This window comes from Myxine glutinosa, chromosome 5, assembly GCF_964187855.1.
Source record: "Myxine glutinosa chromosome 5, kmMyxGlut1.1, whole genome shotgun sequence".
Taxonomy (NCBI): Eukaryota; Metazoa; Chordata; class Myxini; order Myxiniformes; family Myxinidae; genus Myxine; species Myxine glutinosa.
This window is the reverse complement of record NC_136265.1, coordinates 147,666,084-147,688,113: the sequence shown is the minus strand read 5'-3', so window position 1 is coordinate 147,688,113 and position 22,030 is coordinate 147,666,084. Positions and strand designations below refer to the sequence as shown.

The following is a 22,030-nucleotide window of genomic DNA, read 5'->3' as shown; positions in this document are numbered from 1 at the left end:
GGGCTTGATAGATTGCTAAAGAACCAATGCCCTTTAAGAAACAACTTCCACTCAGCTGAAGTGGAACCTTCAGTAGAATGAGTTACCTGCAACAACAAGATGTCAACCTTGTTACACTCAATTAGTTGTTTAACTTGAACTTTACGAAGAGACGTGCGACCACCGTTGATATTTAGGCTGGCAATGCGGTTTCATTTGTGATGAGACATCGGCAGGACATCAGCCATGGTCTTTGAGTCCGCTCCGAGCATGACTTAGAAATTTTCTTAACCGGTGACGTTGAGGGTCTGCAACGTTGTAGCGATCCGGTCTCGAAATCATTAGTCGAGCCACTTGAATGAAATCTTCTAGAACTGGAAAATGATCTTTAATTTTGACCCCCTTTTTGCGAAAACTTTTGTGTAAGAAGGCGTGACGGCATTGGGAGATACTGAGGAATCAACCTCAAGGTTGTGAGGAAGAACATCATAGCTTGTGTCACTTAAGGTCGAATTAACAGAAGATGTTCCATCAGACTCGTAACCCATGCTGTCAACCACAAGTTCCCACGGTTATTCAGTGGCAATTTGTTCAGATGCTACAGGTACAGCCACCTCCAGATCACAATCAATTTGTACATCTGGTGCATCGATTTTAACTGTGGCATCTGTACATGGTGGGGGTTGGGAGAGGGTCTCATCAACTCCACGAGGGATCTCCGGTTCATCGAGCACAATGGGAGTGACAGTTTCACGTGTCCTCACAACAAGAGTACAGGGCTGCTCAGGATGTGAGTCCACGGGAATGGGTTCAGGTGATTGTTTGACAGGTGTTTTTACCTCTTGCGCATAGGAAGGGGACCTCTTGGGTTTCACTTGATTGTCTAATTTGGTATCAATTGCCTGCTTCTGTGCTTTATTCCGGGTGACAACCGTGAAGTCATCACTTGCATCATTCGTCTCTGCTGGGTGAGCATTTTGTGAAGGAAGTGATTCCTGTCCCTCAGGTGAAGAAGAGGAATCCTGTCTTTCATGCGAAGGAAGAGATTCCTGTCCTTCAGGTAGTGTGGTGCTCTGATTGGACGCTGAATTAACCTCAGGAAGATTATTCGGACAATCCCTTCGCAGGTGTCCATGCTGATTACAGGCATAACATGTTAACACCTCTGTTGTTGCATACATTTGATAATTGTAGTTATCATGTTTTATCGTGAATTTAACATCAAGGTCAGGACGGTTCTCGTTCAAAAGCATAAATAATTGACGTCTAAAGGAATCAACGTGTTTATAACGATCGTCACGGCACCGTAAGGGAACCATTGAAATGCGGGACACGACTGTGCCAAAACGACGAAGAGCAAGCTCGACTTTTCCTTCCTCCAAGAATGGCGGGATGTTGGAAACCAGAACTTTTACTGATGGCGAATCAAAGGGTGAAACTGGGATGAAAATATCGGGCTCCACGGATAAACCCGATTCCACAACACTCGCCACCATAGCTTGTTGTAAAACGAAAACAACAACTTTCTTGTTCATCCTCGAAGCTGCGAGGACATTTTCAGCTCCGATAATTTCACCGACGGCGATAATAATCGCTTCGACTGCCACGTGAGCTGGAGGGACACATGTGAGGCCATGCTTCCTGCTTAACGATCCGAACACGGTACTGCGAGAATGGACGCTCGTCATGCCGGGCCTGGGGCCGTGATAAGTATAGCGATGGAAAAGGGAGAAAGTAATTAATTCAAAAGAACAGTTCTCGTCACTTTACACGAAGTGATAAGAACATGCGAATGTAATGGAAAGCAACGAACTCACCATCACCCACCACATGCGCTCTGTCTCTCTCTGTCGTCTCGAAGAAGGGAAGGGAGGGAAAAATAATACAGGGGAAAGGTTCGAGCACAGGGCAGGAAACACGAATACTAATGGAGTAATGATATGAGAACAACAGGGGGGTCGTGGGGGAGAGGAAAAGGTTGAAAACAATGTGAAAAACAGGCAGAACAATCGACAGCCAGAGCAAATCACACCTCGCCGAACTGCACAACCGCCATCTTGCCACACCCAACACACAAACGGCCAGCAGTGGGTGAGAGTGAGAGACAGAGACAGAGAGATAAGTAGAATAGATAAAACATCAGATGTTTCTAACTCAAATTATGATCTGTAAAATGGTTTTCAAAGGGAACATGACCTTTGAACTGTTGAACCCAAAATCTAATCAGTTCATCTTTGTATTGCAGTTCATACTGTTGTGGAAAATACTCCTAGGGGTTAATAAAGGCTTAATACAGCATAGTTATTTTTTCTTAATGATTGTTTTAGAATAAGCATAAAGTAATTAATTGTGATATTAGATATGCGCTACTATTATGTCCAGATAGATACGTACACCTCCCCCATTGTCTGTGTCTAAAACTCTCCACCCCTTCTGACCTTTTATTTAATGTGTATACTGTAAAAGTTTCAAATGTCTAAAAAAGTGTTGAGACAGGCCATCAGACGCCAAATTTAGGTGGCAAAACGATCATTGTCATTTTGAGGCTGTGACGCTATCTTGCCGGAACGATATCTTGCAAAATCGGGTGAAAGGTCAGGGAGGCGTTCGCACCACCCACTGCCTGGGATGAAGGCCAATGGTGAAAATAGTCATCGGAAAAGGAGGGCGCAACAAGAATCGGGGCAGAAAACCTGAAGGACAACGCCGATAGGCTGCATGAATCTGAGCTCGTGAAGCTGAATCTGTCCCCCATCCAGGCAATGCCACACTCCCTCTGCTGAGTCATGTTCCTCCCTCCCATTGCTCCGGATTTGGGACACCGCCAGTGCAGGACCCCAAACAGGGCGATCGCAACTGCACACCGTGTTTGCCGACCATCTCTTCTCTGTCTTGTCATTACCGTCAACCTTTCTATCGTGAGGCATAGAAGTGGGCCCTAAGGACTTGGTTAGTTAAAGATCTGCCGTTTGTTTCGTTGGTACCATAGGCATGTATCCGGTAGTGGGTTAAGGGGATTGTTGCATCATTATTGTTTATAATTGCTTCCTTCCGTTTCCTCCACGTGCCATTGTCTCTTATTAAACATACCTGGTCTCAGGAGTGAATTCTGGTAGTCCTGGTGGTTTCATGTCATGTATTTCTATTAGTCATATTACGGGTTGCTTGATCACGGTCCACTCCGCTGGTTGACCACATCACCTGGCTTCCAGGTTTGCTCGGCATAATTAGATCAAGGCACGTGACACCTACCTGCATGACACTCACCTGATTTGAGGACCCCAATCTGCACGGTAACATGGCTTTGGACGTGAGGATTCGGCAGGAGATATTCTAAAGAGTTGACTGTCGTGGTCGCTTTGACGCGACCCACCAGATTCTAACTGTGAATGTCCGGCGACAGAAACAACACTTTTCCTAAGTTTGGTTGAAATCCCTTCAGTAGTTGACATTACTGCGGTAATAAAAATCTGCTATTGCCACACAGACGCACAGCCGGACAACCCAAAAACATAATGTCTCCGGCACCTTCAGCATAAAAAAACAACAACTAAGGAGGTTCATTTGCACATCAAATTAGTTGTACGTCACATAGCTTTACAATGTCACAACTTATCGAGTAGTTTAATTGATAGCTGTACAAACGGCTCAGGTTGTCTGACGCAGACCACTTTTGTCCATCGACTGGACAAATCTTATAAAGTGAGAACAATTTACAAGGAGCTCTCGGAACGAGATTTTCACAGTGGTCTGAGAAATGCTTTTCTTATTTTAACTTTTCAACACAATAGTATAATTATAATTAATATTCCCTAATAATTACATATACCGTACTTATTGATTGAAAATAAGACAAGTTTCCACCTTTTGCACGAATGTGTCTTGTCCCCAAAACCCGAGGGCTCCACATCGCCAACGCGTAAAGAGGACTCGATAAACACGATTTTGATTCAAAGTTCGTTTAATTGAGGAAACTAAACCAAACTGCAATGTGAAAGATTATTCGTTTGAGGAAATTTGTACGTTAAATCAAATCCACCCCTCGTCCGATTAGCAATATTGAAAAAAAAACAAAAAACAAGTAGATACTGTTAAATCACCTGAGTCTCAATCGCCATCATAGGACAGTATTCCGTGATGCAGACATGTTACTTTGCCAGGTTATTATTCACGAGCACCATTAACTGGCGGACAACACGATGGTCCAGTGAAATTGTCCGGGTTAGCCCATAGTGCAAACACATCGTGCTAGGCCATGGTTCGTTGTATGTGATTAAAACAGCATCCTTGCTTTTGTAACCATAATCAGCAAAATCCCAGTGGATTGGGGAGAATGTTGAAAGTGGACTTAAAAATGAAGTTACAAAAAAACATCCATTGCATTACACATGGGACAAATCGAAACAGCATTAACAACATTGATAACCACCGAGATAACCACATTATGGTTGGGTGATTGTGTACATGTGTGGTGATAGTGATGTCTGTCTATGAGAGGGTCTCGTCCATTGGTGATAAGGCATGTTGATCCTTTACCCAACAAGGCATCTCCACCCTACCCCTCAAATTACAGTATATAACACCCTGATCTCCCTGTGCCTGTCCCACCGTTACAGTTCTCCTCCGCACTCCACCCACTCCAATGAGATTAATTAAATAAAGTGAGATCTAATTAATGCAACGCTGATATAGCACTGGCATAATGGGCCAAAACTGTTTCTGGGAGGAACAGTGACTTCCTGGATTCCAAGTTCCATGCAAATCTTTGCATATCCGTTTGGAAATCACTCACAAAGGCCTGTTTCTAGTTTCAACAACGAAAGGGAAAGCGTATGCATCGATAACCTTCGGTGCCTAAACTGAACATTAAAATTTGGGATTATATCACAGAATTGGATATAGGCAACAGGAACGTGCGGAGACGGCAAACCTGATCACCCGTGGTGCATTCAATCGGACACTTCCTACACCCGACCGTTACCTGGAATCCTCGCGTTGCTATAGTTCAAAAGATAAAAAAAAAAAAACATTAATTTTGTGGTGGAGAGTGGGCGGGAAATGCAGGAAGTACTGAGGGAGTGGAAGGAGGCATTTGGAAACCTGGGCTGAAGATGAGTATGGAGAAGACTGAAGTGATGTGGGTTAGGCAGCAGACAAAATAAATGAATATCAGGTTGGAGGGGAAGGAGATTAGACAGGTTGCCAGGTTTGAGTACCTGGGAGGAACAGTGACTGGGGATGGTAAGTCAGAGGCAGGGGTGCGAAAGGGGATTCAGTTGGGTGCAAATGCGTGGAGGAGACAGAAATATATCGAGGAGATTGAAAGGAAAGGTTGTGACGTCTTGTGTAACGCCGGCCTACCTTTATGGTCTGGAGACGCAACAGAGGATGCAGATTTGTGAGAACAACTGGGTGAGGAGGATTGTGGGAGTGAAGAAGGTGGATAGAAGGAGGATGGATGAACTGAGGGAGGAGATTGGTGTGCAGATGAGCTCGACGGGGAGATTGGAGAAATGCCGGCTGAGATGGGCCGGACAGTCGATGTAGATGGGGGAAGAGAGAATGGCAAAGAGGGCGGATAGGTTTAAGGGTCAAGGTAAGAGGAAAAGAGGTAGACTGTGGTTAAGATGGTAGGATTGTGTGAAGAGCAATATCAGTAAGGTGGGGGTGGTTGGAGGGTGCAGAGAGTTGGTCGAGGGGAGTGGAGGAGTAGTGTGGTCAAGGCAGGGCATCAGCTTGGTGCTATTGGGCCTCACTCTTGTAAAGGGAAGAGGAGAAGAAAAAGAACAAGAAATGACAGAATACCAACTGGAGAAAAGTTCGAGAGAAATCGGAAACAATGTTCATGGCACGTACCAAAACCACCAAGGAACAACGATCAAGCTTCACTACATGCGCAAAACTGGCGCCGCATTCATCAAGATTTGGGGAATCATAAATTAACCAAAATAAGCCTTAATTACATAAACTAGCATAAACTATTAAAGGAGTGTGATTCCTCTCGTATAATAATAACCACTGGAACCATTGGGAATTCCCTAACAATCGAAGGCGTTAATCATCATCCTCCTCATCACTACAGGAATGTGGGTTTTACTCACAAAAGTAATGTTGTTTCAGAAGGAACTGCCCCACGTGTAAAATCTAACCTTAGTGAAGGAGTTGGTGCAGTTCAGAAAGCAGAATGTGGAAACATCGAGCAGAATGAAGGGAAGGAATTATTTTGAGTCAGAGATTCCAAAGAGCCAGAGATTCAACCAACCACGCGGCCTCTGTTGTTACTCACCCCCTGCTAATCCACGACGCGTTTATAATAAATAAATAATCAGGCCAAACATCAAAGTGCAAAACTCCCATCGTGTGAATTTGGAAATGTTGCATTAAACTTCACCTTCGATGGAGCACACGCTTGAAGACGCGTCATTCGCACAACTGCTTATTAAAGGACGGATTTGTTTTGACAATCTGATGGAGTAATGGGCAGCTACCTTATAAGTCATAACAAAACATTCGTGCACACATTGCGAAAGGATAGAACAAATGGCAGAAAGGAAACAATGTCGCGTTTCTTGCGAGTAAATCAATTGTAGCTTCTTTATACTTTCCTCGTTGACTTCACACGGTTATTAAACAGGAGGATCCGTTTGCACATTTTCATTGAACGATTATTCGGATTTGGAAAAAGGTACAGATTATGTGCATGTGCACTCAATATGAAGGAGAAAGAATATTTTTCTTATTGACACTTGATTGATGGATTAATGTCACGTCATTCAGATGAGGAATGTTGTCATACAGACAATAGTTGTTGAATGTGCATTTAAACACTTATTAAAAAGCAAAACGAACATTTGAGAAAAGAAGAAATGATATACTGAAAGCACCATGCTCGAGGTTGAAGGGTACGATGGATGGAAGATGACATGGAAGATGTTTTTATAGTATTTCAGGAAGTAAGTTTTGTTAACTCTATTGTACCTCTAATACGGCAAAAGTTTTTCCCACTTCTTAAACAAAAGTCACAAGACTCACAAACTCTGTCAATTAGTTGACTTATCAATGTGTTTTCCGCTTATGGTATTGCAACATTATATTAGGTATCTGTGGACTAGCAGGATATTTTGGAGGTAGATGCACTCACACGTGAGCTAGCCTGGGTCCAAATCCCGACCCACCTATAAACAGAAAATGTATATGCTGCCCCTCGGATGGATGTTAAACTGGGTTTACGGTCTGCTATGGATAGTTGGTGGACCTTAAAGATTCCAGGGTGTCCTTCATGAAGAGTAGTGGAGTTATCACCGATGTCCTGCCAAAATCACCTTCAGTCAAATGTCAAATTCCCTGGGTGAACCCAATCAGGTGGGAATAATTAGTGTGAATAAAAGTATATATATATATATATATATATATATATATATATATAAATAAGAGACGTAATCCATGGCTGGAGCTCACCATTAAAGCCAGCAGGTGCCTTTTTCATTTAATAGACAAGTTTGATACTCATTGGTCAAATGTTTATGCAGTATTCCGTCATGACAATGGCAAATAAGCCCAAAATCTGGAGTAGCGGCTCTGTTTGATGTTTGACCAATGTCGACTAAAGAATCAAATGTCTGTCTATTGACATATATGTCAACGGGGCAAGAGATATATGTATGTATAATATACATATACATACATATATCTGTGATGAGTGCTTTTATGAGGCCTAATGGGGCAGGAATTACAGTCGTTCCAATGCCTGTGTTTCTGATGGCCAGTAAATAGAACACTCATTGCTGGAAAATAATCTGAAGCTGGAAAGAACAGATGCTACAACTAATGAAAATTTTAGCTCTTACATGAGCCTCGATGTTGTATACAAAAAAAAAAAAAAAAAATTCTGCCAGACCAGAACAGCATGTCGGCTCAAAAAGTTCAAGAATTCCCGTTTGACGAATGATCAGGCAAACAATTCTGAAAAATGAACACTCGTAAGGAAAATGTTCATCAATCCTTGGCTGAACTTCAACTTGCAGGTCAAAGCTTGAGCTTCTGACGTATGAAAAAAAAAATGCTGTCACATTGCCAAGTGTGGGAAGCCAACTAACTTCCTGTGAGATTAGGAATAATGTGCAAAATATACACTTCTGAGTTAACCCACAAACTCAGTGCATAAACAGTGCAAGAGGAATAAAAGTAATTATTAAAAGGACGTGATCCAAAGGAAACACAAAAAACATCTACCTACTCTCATAAACACAGGATTCATGCTGCAGAGCCGTTCCCCACAAGGCTCTACTTACCCTGAGGTCCATATTGCCTGGCATGCTCGACTAGCCACGTGGCCACCACTCGATTCAACAACCGGAAAGTTTGCCAAGGTTTCCAAATGCAAAACGTTCAAAAGTTTACAAACCGCCAGGAACAGCAGACAGTTAAAAGAAGTAGTTGGTTGTGTGGCAAAACCTTTTGGCAATCATCATAAATAGTCTGGAAAAATGCAGAGAAAAAAAAATCGACAGATACACAGACACGTAATGAGGAAATGTTCAACATGTCAACCATTCCACTCTCTGGCATCGCCAAAAGGAATGTGCCGGCTTCAAATGGAAATGCCTTGCAAATTCAGGAATGGTAAGGATAACTCGGAGCCAAATTTGAACATGAAGGCGGAAGTGGAAATTTCATACTCAAGGGGAAGAAAGAAAATACTTTTTTGTCAGGCATTCACAACCTTTATGACATGGGATAAACCTTCATGATGGTACTACCTTGGTGGTTCTCAAAGTTATACTTCTCACATCATGGTGGTTATCTGGGGGAGAAAAAAAATCCTACATTTTCAGTTTGGTCTCTGTTTGCAGTAAGAATAGCAACCGACTCTTTGTGCACACAACCTATTAGATGAGCTTCTAAAAGGCATTGGAAATGTCAAACCAGTCTTAATCAATGATGGCTTGAAGATCTCGTGCTGGAGGTGCATGCAGGTCAACCCTGCCCACCAAAAGGTGTCGCACTTGACGTTTAGTTCATCAGAGGTGCACGAGATCCTGTTCGCCAGATCTGAGGTACGAATGGTGGAAGAGTGGTACAACACGGGTACGAGCAGCTTCATCAGGCGTAGCACGTGTGTAGCTCCCTCTGAAGTTGGGCAAAGCCCAGGAACACTTGCTCGAGGCTGATCTGGCTGATGGAGTAATCGTCCAGGCAGTAGTCCATCTTGGCACGTTCCAAAATGTCAAAAACCTGTGATGGGGAAAGAGGCGATTGTTGATAATCGCAAAAGAACAATGAACATTCGTATACGACAAAGGCTTCCCCAACTTCGGCAGAAAATGTCTTCTGGTTTCTTCCCAGCACGAGAAAAGGGTTTCCCAACCAATGCTGTCACTTCGGTCATGTGACCACATGACTAGCCTCCCCTCCCGCCGACCTTCCATCCCCTTTCTATGTCGACATTGATGTGGAAATTTAGATTTGAACTACTCTATTTATCAAGAATCCAATTTCCAAACTTGTCAGAAGATGATTGCTCAAGAAAATCACTCAGTTCACAAATTAAGTACGCAAATAATTAATTGCACTTCCACAACATCCAACGATAAAAACCATGCAAACCACACGTGTCTGGAATGGGGCATTACCTCGGCCCAACTCAAATGCATGTCGGTCAGATGGTAGTGGACCATACTTTGATGCTGGTCTTTCAGAATGCTTCCTGGGGTGGCAAACGTACACAGCAAGGTCAACGACACTAAATCTCCACATATAACGTACAAGACTAGCCAATTAGGATTCGAGGAAAAAGCAGAAGTAAATAAATGAACGAAGAAATAAATATTATTTTGACAACGTCGATGTGCTGCTGGTTGAGATGAGGCAGAAGCACAGCCAACTCCAGGTTCGTTTTTCTTTGTTTGCCCGCCAACTATTAATTCCGATCATTAAAAACTCAAAGCAAAACAAAATGTCAAGAATGCTTCGAAACTCACCTGAGAAGGTGCTTTCGATGAAGCATTTGAAAGGTTGGGTGTCAGCTGCATGCGACTCCCCGCTCGGTACGCCCACGCGGGCCAACAGGGTGTACCCACTGCCATAGCGGCTCTTAAGGTGCTGCGGGCTGCCCAAGCACCGCAGTCACCCATTCACCATGATGCCCAGGCGTGTGCAGAGTGCTTCACACTCGTCCATGCTGCCCGTGGTGAGAAAACGACAATAGGATAGAACAATAATTACAGGTAGGCCCAGACAGGCTATCGAGAATAAGGCCACGCCAAACTACCGTAATACCACATATTGCTGTGATGCTAGAAATCGATACAGTTTTCCAACATTTCTCCATACTTGATTCCTCCTTGCTGGGACAAAACTGAACTGCACACCCTTTGTCCACAATTCCAAGAAACAACTGCGAGAAAGACGCGAATACACTGTCGATAGATTAACGCAAATAATGTATCAACACAATCCAGGGATTAACTGCGTAGGTATACCTGTGGCCATGGTTACCCCATTAAGGTCGACAATTGAAAGCGTGTTGGACCAGAAGGGCATGCCGTGCGGACATATCACGGCTCGTTCAAACCCGGCTGAATCATACCAAAGACCAAATCCGATACGGGCTGCTTCCTTGCATGACACTCGGCACTTAAAAAGGATAAAGCACGAACAAACAATCCTAGGTTGGCAACCACAGCGCAGGCTTAATGGGCCTAATGTTCTACTCCTACGCCATAAGGGAACTGGTATTTTACAAAGCGGCGTCTGAACTGGCGCAGCACAAACTCTTAAAATGAGATCAAAACCAAACAGCACCAGAAGAAAAATCCAGGACCCTGGTAGGCCATCCAAGCCTTGTAAAACAATGGGAAGCAAGAAGCTCACGTTTCGGGGGTTTAAAACTTCCTCACTCAGAATAAAAGAGAACTCTTTTGCTTGTTCTCCTTTGTTCCGAGGAAGGGTTTACATCTGAAACATCAGCTTCTTCATCCCCACAGCCGATTAGCATTTCTCGATCAACGTCCTGTCAATGTTATACATTGTTCTTCCTGTCCGCTGATGTCGATTGATACTAGTCATCGCCAGCAAGACTAGTTCTTCATTCTACATTTCATCTAACTATTTTGTTCGGCCCTCCAAAGTCATTCTCAAAACCGTAGAATATCCAGTTTATATGCACCCACCCTCCCTTCCTCACCCACCCTCCTCTTCAGAAGCTTTTGACTGCAAATGCTGCAAAAAAATCAACATAAAAACGAACTGGAAGGAGACTATAAATAACTTGTGCACAAAACATTGGGAATGCAACACGTCTGAAAAGTCTCACAGAACCCCCCTTTGGCCTCCCCAAGGTCAATAGGTCACCACACAAAGTTTAATTTAGTGTGTCAGTTGTAAGAGCGCCAACGATATATCGTCTACGAATACCATCGCCATTGTCACACAACCAAAGGAATTTCTGCTTTCTCTGGCTCAACCCACACAGGCAAAGAATGCCAAAGAACGTTCCGCTTATGGAGGTTGGATGGTAACTTCACCTTGGTCATTGATAAATTACACGTCATATAGTTTAACATTAAATTCGTATTTCACTTACAATTCCAGCTTTGTGGAAACATTGCAAAAACGGATCCACAAACTTTTACCTGGTACTTCTCTATGATCCGATATTTTGGCAGCCCCATGAGGGTTCGACAGGTACATTGGATAACCTGCTGCTTGTTTGTCTACCAAATGTTACGTTCCACTTACCTGTCTGCTTCGCTTCTTTGTCCCTTTTTTTTTTCATAATTTAGGAATTGCTTCCCAATGCTCCAATCCTTCTCTTCCCTATAGTATATAAGATAACTCTGACTGTCCATTATAGGTTTACTCGCATGCTCGGTCATGATTATTTTTTGTAAAAAATGTTGAGTCTCATGGAGAAGCGAGAACATATAACGGATCAGGAGGTAATGGAACAAAAGGAAAGGAACGAATGAGGTGGGAAAACACCAACAGTAGGGTTGAGGGACAAAAAAAGAGGGAGACTTGGAGAAATAAGGGATGTGGGGAGGAATTAGAGGTAGGAGAGGGTGAATGGGGTGGACAAGATGGATGCAGAAGCAAACTCTGGAAGGAAAAACTGGAAACTTAGAAAGAAGAGGGCTGGACGGGGGTTTACAAGGGAAGAAAATATCATGGTTTTGGATGGGGGTGAACTGAGATGGTGGTGAACAGCTGGGTTGAAGACCTGGAGGGAAGAACGAGATTGAAGAGAATGTGGAAGTTGGTTCCCCAGGTGGGAAAGAAGACGAACGAATGAGTGGAGGCTTGAGCAGCGATTCTGGGTTTTGTTTTTATTCAGCGGGAATAGAATGGAGGGGAAACGGGAGACTACACGAGATGATGGCCCTGACCTTAAAGGAAGAATTGGAGAGGAAAGCGAGGTTGGACAGACTCGAGGAAGTAGTTTTACAGGGGAGGGTTGAAGAAAGGAAGGTGAGCACAGTGAGACAAGAATTGAGAAGAACAAACAAGGTAAGGGTCGAGCACGTGCAACCTGTTCGGGATGAAACGGCAGAAAAGTCAAAACCAGATGTGAGGTGATAAGGAAAAACAAACATAAAGACAAACACACCAAGGATCCCAACAAGTGAGTGGTGGGAGACGAGCAATTCTTCTGTGCTACAGACTCACATTGAGAGATACCGACTTCCCAAAGTTCCACTGATGCATTGTGAGATCCCACTTCAAAAGCAAAAATTAAATAAATAAATAAAAGATAAACACCACAATGTTAGTTAGCATCTGAGAGCGGTCAAGCGAGGAATTAACTCTGTTCGGAAATCCCCCCCAAAAAACGGCTTTCCACAAATAAGGAAGTTAATCCGATGAAAAACGAGGATGTGGGAGGGAGGGGTTGGAAAATCAAGCTTTTCCCACAATACACCATTCTGATATTCGCTTTGTCAACAGCTGCGTCCACCATGACTCCAATCCCTGATGACTGAAGCTATTCTAGAGGATGCGACCAATATATTGAGGAACGTAAACAGACGGAAATACTCTCGGGCGAGCATGCGTTTGTGTTCCGGAATTTTTCCAATGATGAACACGCCCATTATGGGCCCTGGAGAGGGATCTTCAGTTGGGTTCGCTTTACAAGCTGAGAAACGCAAGTTACTTGGGATCCTTTGCCCCAACCCACACACTCTGAGGTACCAGGGGGCTTGGAAGATGGGCAGCGGAACGAGAAAGGGATGATTCTTTTTGAGAAGAGTAAACCATCATGTGCCAACGCCATGGTAAAATTCCAAGTTCTTGCCCAAGCTGCAACTGGGAGAGCAATGACAAACCACCAGATTACGGCTTACTACGAAGCTGCTTTGGCAGTAGGTAATCTCGTGTCGAGGAAACTAGTACATCAAATCAGATCCTTTGCCCTTTAGTGTATCTGCCTGCCGTTGTTTCTTGCAAAATGAGTTTCTTTATATCGGTTTCCCAAACAGGTCGAGTGAACACTCAACTTTCCTTTGCTTTCGAAACCTTTTTCCTTCAGTGCATAAATTACATTCGAGTTCTAACGCACAGGAAATTGAAGCTCACTGGATATAATCTTACTATAATTCACCAAATGTATGTCCGTCCGTCCGTTCCCAGGTACCGCAAAAACGGCTGAACCGATCGCAACGAAATTTTGGGTGGGTAATCCTGGGACCACCTGGAGTAAAATAGGCTATATTGTTTTTCAAATTTTCCAGTTTTTCCAAACATGATGGAATAATATTTACTGATATGAACAGTGATGTGGCTTTTATTGAAATTCTACAAATACTGTTTAGATTTTGATGATTTGCGTGTGATACGATTCAACGGATGTTTATATAAATCGTTTAAAATAAAAAAAGCCTTCAATTTCTGATATTTTGCCTTTTCATTTGGGCCTCCCAATTGAAGCCCCGCCCGTAGGGCAGGTACCGTTGCTAGTCTACTTAATGTCCAGTTAGAGTTTCATGGAATGTCAATGGTAATGGAGCTGGGGATTTAAGAAAGGCCAGATGAATGCAATACGGTAGTTTTAGATCGAAACGTTTACCCAGGTAGGCCCAAATCCTGCTAGTAGATGCCTGCCAGCATCCCATAACATATTGATACGGTTTTGAGATTTGTACATATGACATCATTAAAGGCTAAAGGTTTGCTTCTCATAGTTAGTCCACAAGCAACACGTAGGCCCACTTAGAGTATTAGCTATGTCATAGTATGTGTGAGTATAGGAAATTTCCCGAAGTAATATCTGCGTTGTGTAAAGCCATGAGTTTAGGTCCTTTCATTTTTGCGCCACCCTCCCAATTCCATCTATGGGCATAATGGATCCCGCACCCAATTTGGCTGATCCCTCAATTCTGTTACGCTTTGGGCTACCCGCAGCAGTTTGTTACGCTTTGGCTGCCAGCAGCATTCGCTGCCCTTTGTTCGCTCGAACTAGTCAAGTAACACGAGGTAGGCCTAAGAAGAGGGAGGAGCGCGGGGTCGAGGAGCGCAGGGTCGAGGTGGGGCGGCGTTAAGGAGCACGTCAGAGGCGATGACGGTAAGGGCCACCAGCCAACCAGGGCTCTGAGGGTATGGCGTGATAGGGCGTGGTAAGACGTGTCTAGCAAGTTCCAGAGAGTTCGCTGGGCAGGGCTATATAAGTCTTCGCACAAAGCCCTTGAAGAGGACTTATGAGAAAGGACTCAAGAGGACTTGGTGAGGACTTATGGGAGAGGTCTGGAAGGAATTGCACGGTATCGAGAGAACGTACCAAGAGGACTGAAGTGCAGGGCTTATGCAAGAGACTTACCAGCAGAAGCGCATTGAGAGCACTTCATTGTGTGAACACTTCAAGGCTTAGCGCTGTATTGAACTATTACGTACGCAGCCACGGCAGGGTGATTCATCACAGGCAGGGTGATTCATCAATGTGTGTGCCGTGCCATTTCTTGGATTGACGTTAAACGTGCATACCATACCGTCTGGTAGCATTAGTTGGTGGCCATGGTAGATCGCACAATGTCCTTTGTGACGATGAGGCGACCTATCGCCGGCATCCTGAACAAATTACAAATTCTTATCCTAACCCACAGGGGGCACTGCATCAGCGGCATAACCAAGCTCCCAGCCAACGATGCTACCCCCGCAGCCTTGTGCTGCATACAAAAATAAGATAGTGAAGGAGTGGCGCTCCAACGCGAGTCGAAAGAAGTGACGCGACCAAAGACGGAATTCGTCCGAGTTGCTTTATTGAAACAAAACAGCTCAGGTATTCTGACAAAAGCCCGTTTATCGGGCAGCAATATATATACACATTTATGTCGGGAAGTTTGCCCAGCACAAGCTATACCGGGCATGCCCGGGTGTCAAGGCCGAGCCTTGGAAAGGCGAGTCTGGACCTGCCCGGGCGTGTTTGGCTGCGGCCTGGCAAGTCGAGGCTGGGCGTGCCCGGGCGCTCTGGACGAGCACTGGAAAGGCGAGAGCGGGCATGCCCGGACGCTCTGGGCGAGCCCTGGAAAGGCGATAGCGGGCATGCCCGGACGCTCTGGGCGAGCCCTGGAAAGGCGATAGCGGGCATGCCCGGACGCTCTGGGCGAGCCCTGGAAAGGTGATAGCGGGCATGCCCGGACGCTCTGGGCGAGCCCTGGAAAGGCGAGAGCGGGCATGCCCGGGAAAGACGAGACCGGGCGTGCCCGGGAGGTTCGGGCGTGCCCGGGAACAGTGAGTCCGGGCATGCCCGGGAGAGGCGCGTCTGGCCGTGTTCTGGCCGGTGCAAGGCGATTGTGTGCATCCAGCGGTAACCGCTACACACGCCCCTCCAGAATCAACCTGCACCGGCAGGGTCAATTTAAGGGGGGTCCGGATGACCCGGCCGAAGCGAACCCTGGAGGGTCGTGGGGAGGGGTCCGACGTGGTGGTGGGTGGTCGAGCGGGGGGAACTGTGGACGGGGGGCGGCCTCGCCGCGGAGGAAGGGCCAAACGTGGTGGTCGGTCGACGTCCATGTGCGCCGGTTTGAGGCGGTCCACAGAGATCCGGTCCGACCGGCCGCCAACGTCGACGACAAAGGACTTGTCGCCCCGTCGCAGGACCCGGAAGGGCCCGTCGTACGGCGGCCGGAGTGGCCCCCGGTGCGCGTCATGACGCACTCCGCTGTGCGAAGCGCCGGGGGGACGTAGGACTGGGGGCCACCGTGGCGGGACGTTGGCACGGGGGCAAATCGGCGGGCGGCCTCCTGGAGGTCCGAGCGCTGGTGTGCGGCGGACCAGGGACTGGTAGCGTCGGGCACGAACTCGCCCGGGACGCGGAGCGGCTGGCCGTAGACGAGCTCGGCGGCGGACGCCCGGAGGTCCTCCTTGGGGGCCGTGCGGAGGCCCAAAAGGACGCACGGCAGCCGGTCGGTCCAACCGTCGTCCTGAAGGCCGGCCATGAGTGCGGCCTTCATGGAGCGGTGAAACCGCTTGCACAACCCGTTGGCTTGGGGGTGGTAGGCCGTGGTGCGGTGCAGCGTGACCCCCAACGAGCGGGCGACCGCGCCCCAAAGTTCGGACGTGAACTGTGGGCCGCTGTCGGACAAGATGTCCGCCGGTGCGCCGAAGCGCGCGACCCAGGTGGCGATGAACGCCTGCGCCACGTCGGCGGTGGTGGGGGAGGTGAGGGGCACGGCCTCCGGCCACCTGGTGGTCCTGTCCACCATGGTGAGCAGGTGGGTGAACCCCCGCGATGGGGGCAGGGGACCCACCAGGTCCACGTGGACGTGGTCGAAACGCCGTGCAGACACGGTGAAAGGTGCCAGAGGGGCCTGGGTGTGGCGGTGGACCTTGGCCCGCTGGCAGGCCGTGCAGGCGTTGGCCCAGTCGCGGACGTTCCGTCGAAGGCCGTGCCAGACGAAACACGCCGACACCAGCTTCTGAGAAGCTTTCCGGCCCGGGTGAGAAAGGCCGTGAATGGAGGCGAAGATGCGGCGCTGCCAGGAAACGGGCACGATGGGGCGAGGCTGGCCCTGGGAGACGTCGCAGAGCAGGACGGTGCCCGCGAAGGGGATGTCGGCCAGGCGGAGGCCCGTGTCCGCCGCCCGGAGGGCCTGCACCGAGGTGTCGGTGGTCTGGTCGGACGCCATGAGCGCGAAGTCCACGCCGAGGTGGACCGCGTTCGCGCTGGCCCGAGAAAGACAGTCGGCCACAGCGTTGTCTTTGCCGGCGACGTGCCGGATGTCCGTGGTGAATTCCGACACGGCGGAGAGGTGGCGCTGCTGGCGGGCCGACCATGGCTCCGTGACTTTGGCCATTGCGTAGACCAACGGCTTGTGGTCGACGAAAGCCGTGAACGGGCGGCCCTCCAGGAGGTGTCGGAAATGGCGAACGGCCAGGAATAGACCGAGCAGCTCGCGGTCGAACGTGCTGTATTTTAACTCGTTCGGCCGGAGCTGCCGGCTAAAAAAAGCGAGTGGCTGCCAAACCCCGTCCACCCATTGTTCATGGACGGCGCCCACCACGTAGTTGGAGGCGTCCGTCGTGAGGGCGATGGGCGCGTCGAGCACCGGGTGAGCCAGCAGCGTTGCGTCGGCGAGGGCCCGTTTTGCGCTCGCGAAGGTCGCGTCCATGGCCGCAGACCAAACGATGTCATGCTTGGCCGGCTTGCCCTGGAGGGCCTCGTAAAGGGGCCGCATGAGCTGAGCAGCGCGGGGCACGAATCGGTGATAAAAATTCACCATGCCGAGGAACTCTTGTAGGGCCTTGATGGAACGGGGACGCGGGAACGTGGTGATGGCCTCGACCTTGGACGGCAGCGGCACGGCCCCAGTCTTGGTGATGCGGTGGCCCAAAAAGTCAACGGTCGTCGTGCCGAAGTGGCATTTGGCCGGGTTGACAATTAAGCCGTGCTCGCTGAGGCGACCGAACAGTGTTCGGAGGTGGAGGAGGTGCTCGGTGCGGGACGTGCTGGCGACGAGGATGTCGTCCAGATAGACGAAAAGAAATGGCAGGTCGCGCAGCACGCCGTCCATTAAGCGCTGGAACGCCTGCGCCGCGTTCTTGAGGCCAAACGGCATCCTCAAAAATTCGAACAGGCCGAACGGCGTGATGACGGCCGTCTTCGGGACGTCGGCCGCCCGGACAGGTACCTGGTGGTATCCCCGTATCAGGTCAATTTTGGAAAATATGACCCGTCCCGCCAAACGGGCGGAAAAGTCCTGGATGTGCGGGATCGGGTACCTGTTGGGGGTGGTAGCGTCGTTGAGGCGGCGGTAGTCGCCACACGGGCGCCATCTGCCCCCCAGCTTTGGCACGATGTGCAGTGGTGAGGCCCACGCGCTATTGGAGCGCCGCACGATGCCGAGGTGCTCCAACGCGTCGAACTCGGCCTTTGCCACGGCGAGCTTGGCCGGGTCGAGGCGGCGGGGCCTGGCGTAGACCGGCGGGCCCGTAGTGGGTATGTGGTGCTCGATCCCATGCCGCACCGCGACGGCCGAAAACGTCGGCCGCGCGAGGGCCGGGAACTCCGTGAGCAGGCGAGCGAACTTGCTCGCCATCGGGAGGGCGCATGCCAGTTCGGTCGGCGCGGAGCTGCTCATCGTGCACGCCAGGGAGCTGAAGGTCTCGGCGTTGACAAGGCGACGACGTTTGACGTCGACCAGCAGCCCGTGCGCGCAGAGGAAGTCGGCGCCCAGCAAAGCCATGGGGACGCAGGCGGTCACAAAGGTCCACTGAAAGCGCTGGCTGCCAAAGCAGAGGGTGACGTTGCGCGGGCCGAAAGTGCGTATTGCCGAGCCATTAGCAGCGACCAAAGAGGGGCCGCAAACGGCGTCCCGCCTGTCCTGCTCGGAGGCGGGTATGACGCTCAGTTGGGCGCCGGTGTCACAAAGGAAACGCCGCCCGGACGCTTTGTCCCGAATAAAAAGCAAGTTGCCCGAGTGGCCGGCGCTCATGGCTGGGAATGAACGCCGGCCCGGCCGTTTCCCGACTTGCCGAAAGTGCACGGGGGTCGGCACGTCCGAGCCTTGTGTCCGAACCTGGCGTGGTAATAACACCACGCCTGGTCAGGTGGAGGCCCCGGCCGTCATGTCGGAAGCGGTCGGTGCGGCGTGGCGGCCGCCAGTTTCACCGGCAGTTCGACCTCCAACCGCGCAGGGCGCTCGGGCGTCGCCTCGGACGGCGGCAGGCTCCAGGTAGCCGCGCCGATGTGTTGGCCCGCCGAGGAGATCTTATCGGCTTCCCTGGCGAGGGCGCGGGGATCGGTGATCGACGTGCCAGCCAGGGCGAGGCGTACCGGGTGAGGCAGCTGGCGAAGGAACACCTCGCGGAACAGAAAATCCGGAGAGTGCTCACCGAGCAACGAGAGCATATAGTCCATGCGCTCGGACGGGCGCGTGTCGCCGAGCTCGGGCAGGTCGAGCAGGCGCCGTGCGCGTGCCGCCGGTGAGAGGGCGAAAGCGTCGAGGAGGAGCGTCTTCAGCGCGTCATACTTGTCGGCAGCCGGCGGGTGCTCGAGGAGGCTCAGGGCGCGGGCCGCGGTGGCGGAACCGAGCGCTGCCACGACGTGGTGGAAGCGGGTGTCGTCCGCGGTGATGCCTCGCAGGGCGAACTGGGAGTCCGCCTGGGCGAACCAAACAGCCGCGTGAGCCTCCCAGAAGGTAGGCAGTTTAAGAGTCACTGCCGTGTCCATGTCGGTAGGTCACCAGTGAAGGAGTGGCGCTCCAACGCAAGTCGAAAGAAGTGACGCGACCAAAGACGGAATTCGTCCGAGTTGCTTTATTGAAACAAAACAGCTCAGGTATTCTGACAAAAGCCCGTTTATCAGGCAGCAATATATATACACATTTATGTCGGGAGGTTTGCCCGGCACAAGCTATACCGGGCATGCCCGGGTGTCAAGGGCGAGCCTTGGAAAGGCGAGTCTGGACCTGCCCGGGCGTGTTTGGCTGCGGCCTGGCAAGTCGAGGCTGGGCGTGCCCGGGCGCTCTGGACGAGCACTGGAAAGGCGAGAGCGGGCATGCCCGGACGCTCTGGGCGAGCCCTGGAAAGGCGATAGCGGGCATGCCCGGACGCTCTGGGCGAGCCCTGGAAAGGCGATAGCGGGCATGCCCGGACGCTCTGGGCGAGCCCTGGAAAGGCGATAGCGGGCATGCCCGGGAAAGACGAGACCGGGCGTGCCCGGGAGGTTCGGGCGTGCCCGGGAACAGTGAGTCCGGGCATGCCCGGGAGAGGCGCGTCTGGCCGTGTTCTGGCCGGTGCAAGGCGATTGTGTGCATCCAGCGGTAACCGCTACAATAGTAATGTAAAATGAACACTGAACATATTTGAACTTTGTTGTACGAGTATTTCACCTGCAGACCCCTGAAACTGGTTATTTTCTTCACTTTTGTTTCATGTAAATAATAGGGTGACATTTAAACTGTAGATATAAACACGCCTCATTGTGGCACGTCCGCACAAGCACATCTGCGTTTATATACATATAAACATAGAGAAACGTGAGGAACACATGACAATTCCTACTAACAAACAATTCTTAAAAGAAAAAACGGAAATTATGCATTCATAATTTTAAGTCCACCTTTGGTACATCGAATAACAAATGTATTATAAACCAACTGCGCAAAATAAGGTCGTTGTTGTTGTTGTTGACGAATGCATGTTGGACTGAGATTAAATTCTGATTGCGGCCCGCTGGTTGCATCATTACTGAGGTGCCGCTGTGCCTCTGATGCAGTGCCCCTGCACAATATGGCAAGATTTTGGAATTTGATCAAGAGAGTGCTGGCGATAACTTGCCTCGTCTTCGTGAAATACACTGTGACATCTTTAATGTCCACCAACTAATGTAAGCAGACTGGAACTCGGCTGCCAGTTTATAGCTGGGTCGAGATTCAAACCCAGGTTAGACACAGCTTTGAGGAGAGTGTGCATACCCCTAGAGTCTAGACTATCCTAGCAGTCCACAGTAACGTGCTGAAAGTGCTGCAATAATTACGTTATTGGAAGCAACAGATGATATTTGATGCAAATTTGGTGCATGACGCACCATGTTTAATAGAGGAACTAGAACGGCACTTGGAAGAACGCATCCTCCGCCAGGCTGAACAGTTTACGTTTTGTATTCCACTGATAGGCCGGATCTGGATCCAGACCTGAACCAAAATCGAATCAGCTTGTTCTTGTCACCTAACCAACTTGTCCACCAAGGTTTCTCATAATCTGCCAATAACGTTTTGAGTTTTTTTTTTTTGGGGGGGGGGGGGGGGGGGGGGATACAAGATCGAGGCTCGTGTAAGAGCTAGCACAATAAGCACACATTAGCACACAAAACACAAAAAACATAAACGGACACATAAAACAATAAAGGGAGGGGGAGAGAGGGAGAAGCACACAAGCACAACAGTAGAGAACAGGGACATCGGGAGATCTGTGGGAGGGAGAGGGCTGGGTTGGCGGGGGGGGTCACGGAGGAGGGGGCGGGGGCATGAGAACAAAACAAATTGACACGACTAGGAGTTTCAGGAATGAAGTCGGAGATTGAAAGTGCTGTTGAAGGTATTATACAATTAATCTCCAAGAATCTTCATGGTTTGGTTCAATATCCATTACAAGTCTGATGGACAACTGGTTCTGGTTTCAGGCAACTAGTACACTCACTTTGTGCAGGAGCGGCAGGGAAGTGTCATGTTATTATCCTCTCTGGGTTATAAAGACTACAGCAGATCTAGGCTCGTGCCTCATGAACGTCGGGGGTTACCAAGTTATCAGTTACCAAGTTTCTTATCGAGAGCTCACCAAGTGGCTTCAGCATTCAAGCAGCAAGCACTCCATTTGAAACTGCTGATAAGGAACGGCTGGCTTGGCAAGCGCTAGATAGCTGCTTAGTAACTGAACACATGGTTGGTTATAACATGAACACAAAGTAACATGAACACAATGCACACAGGTTTCTTCCTTTTCAGGTTAGTGTTATTTAAAACAATGAAAAAAAAAGCATTATTACATCACGACTCACCTTACATTCTCTAATCTGCAGCCTTTTCACTATCTGGCTGCAGACCTCAAATAAATCACA

The 22,030-nt window shown here is 49.0% G+C and overlaps 1 protein-coding gene across 1 annotated transcript in view; it reads right to left on the bottom strand.

Moving 5' to 3' along the window:
• Window positions 1-3,922: 3,922 nt before the first annotated feature.
• Window positions 3,923-22,030, bottom strand: part of LOC137426954 (phospholipid-transporting ATPase ABCA3) — a 75,909-nt gene continuing 57,801 nt past the window's right edge. The window contains exons 29-31 of the mRNA XM_068116009.2: window positions 9,960-10,159; window positions 9,612-9,685; window positions 3,923-9,213 (exon numbers count right to left, since the gene is read on the bottom strand). Of these exons, the coding sequence (XP_067972110.2) occupies window positions 10,105-10,159 (55 nt within the window). The 3' untranslated portion in view covers window positions 3,923-9,213; window positions 9,612-9,685; window positions 9,960-10,104. The remainder of the gene's footprint in view (window positions 9,214-9,611; window positions 9,686-9,959; window positions 10,160-22,030) is intronic.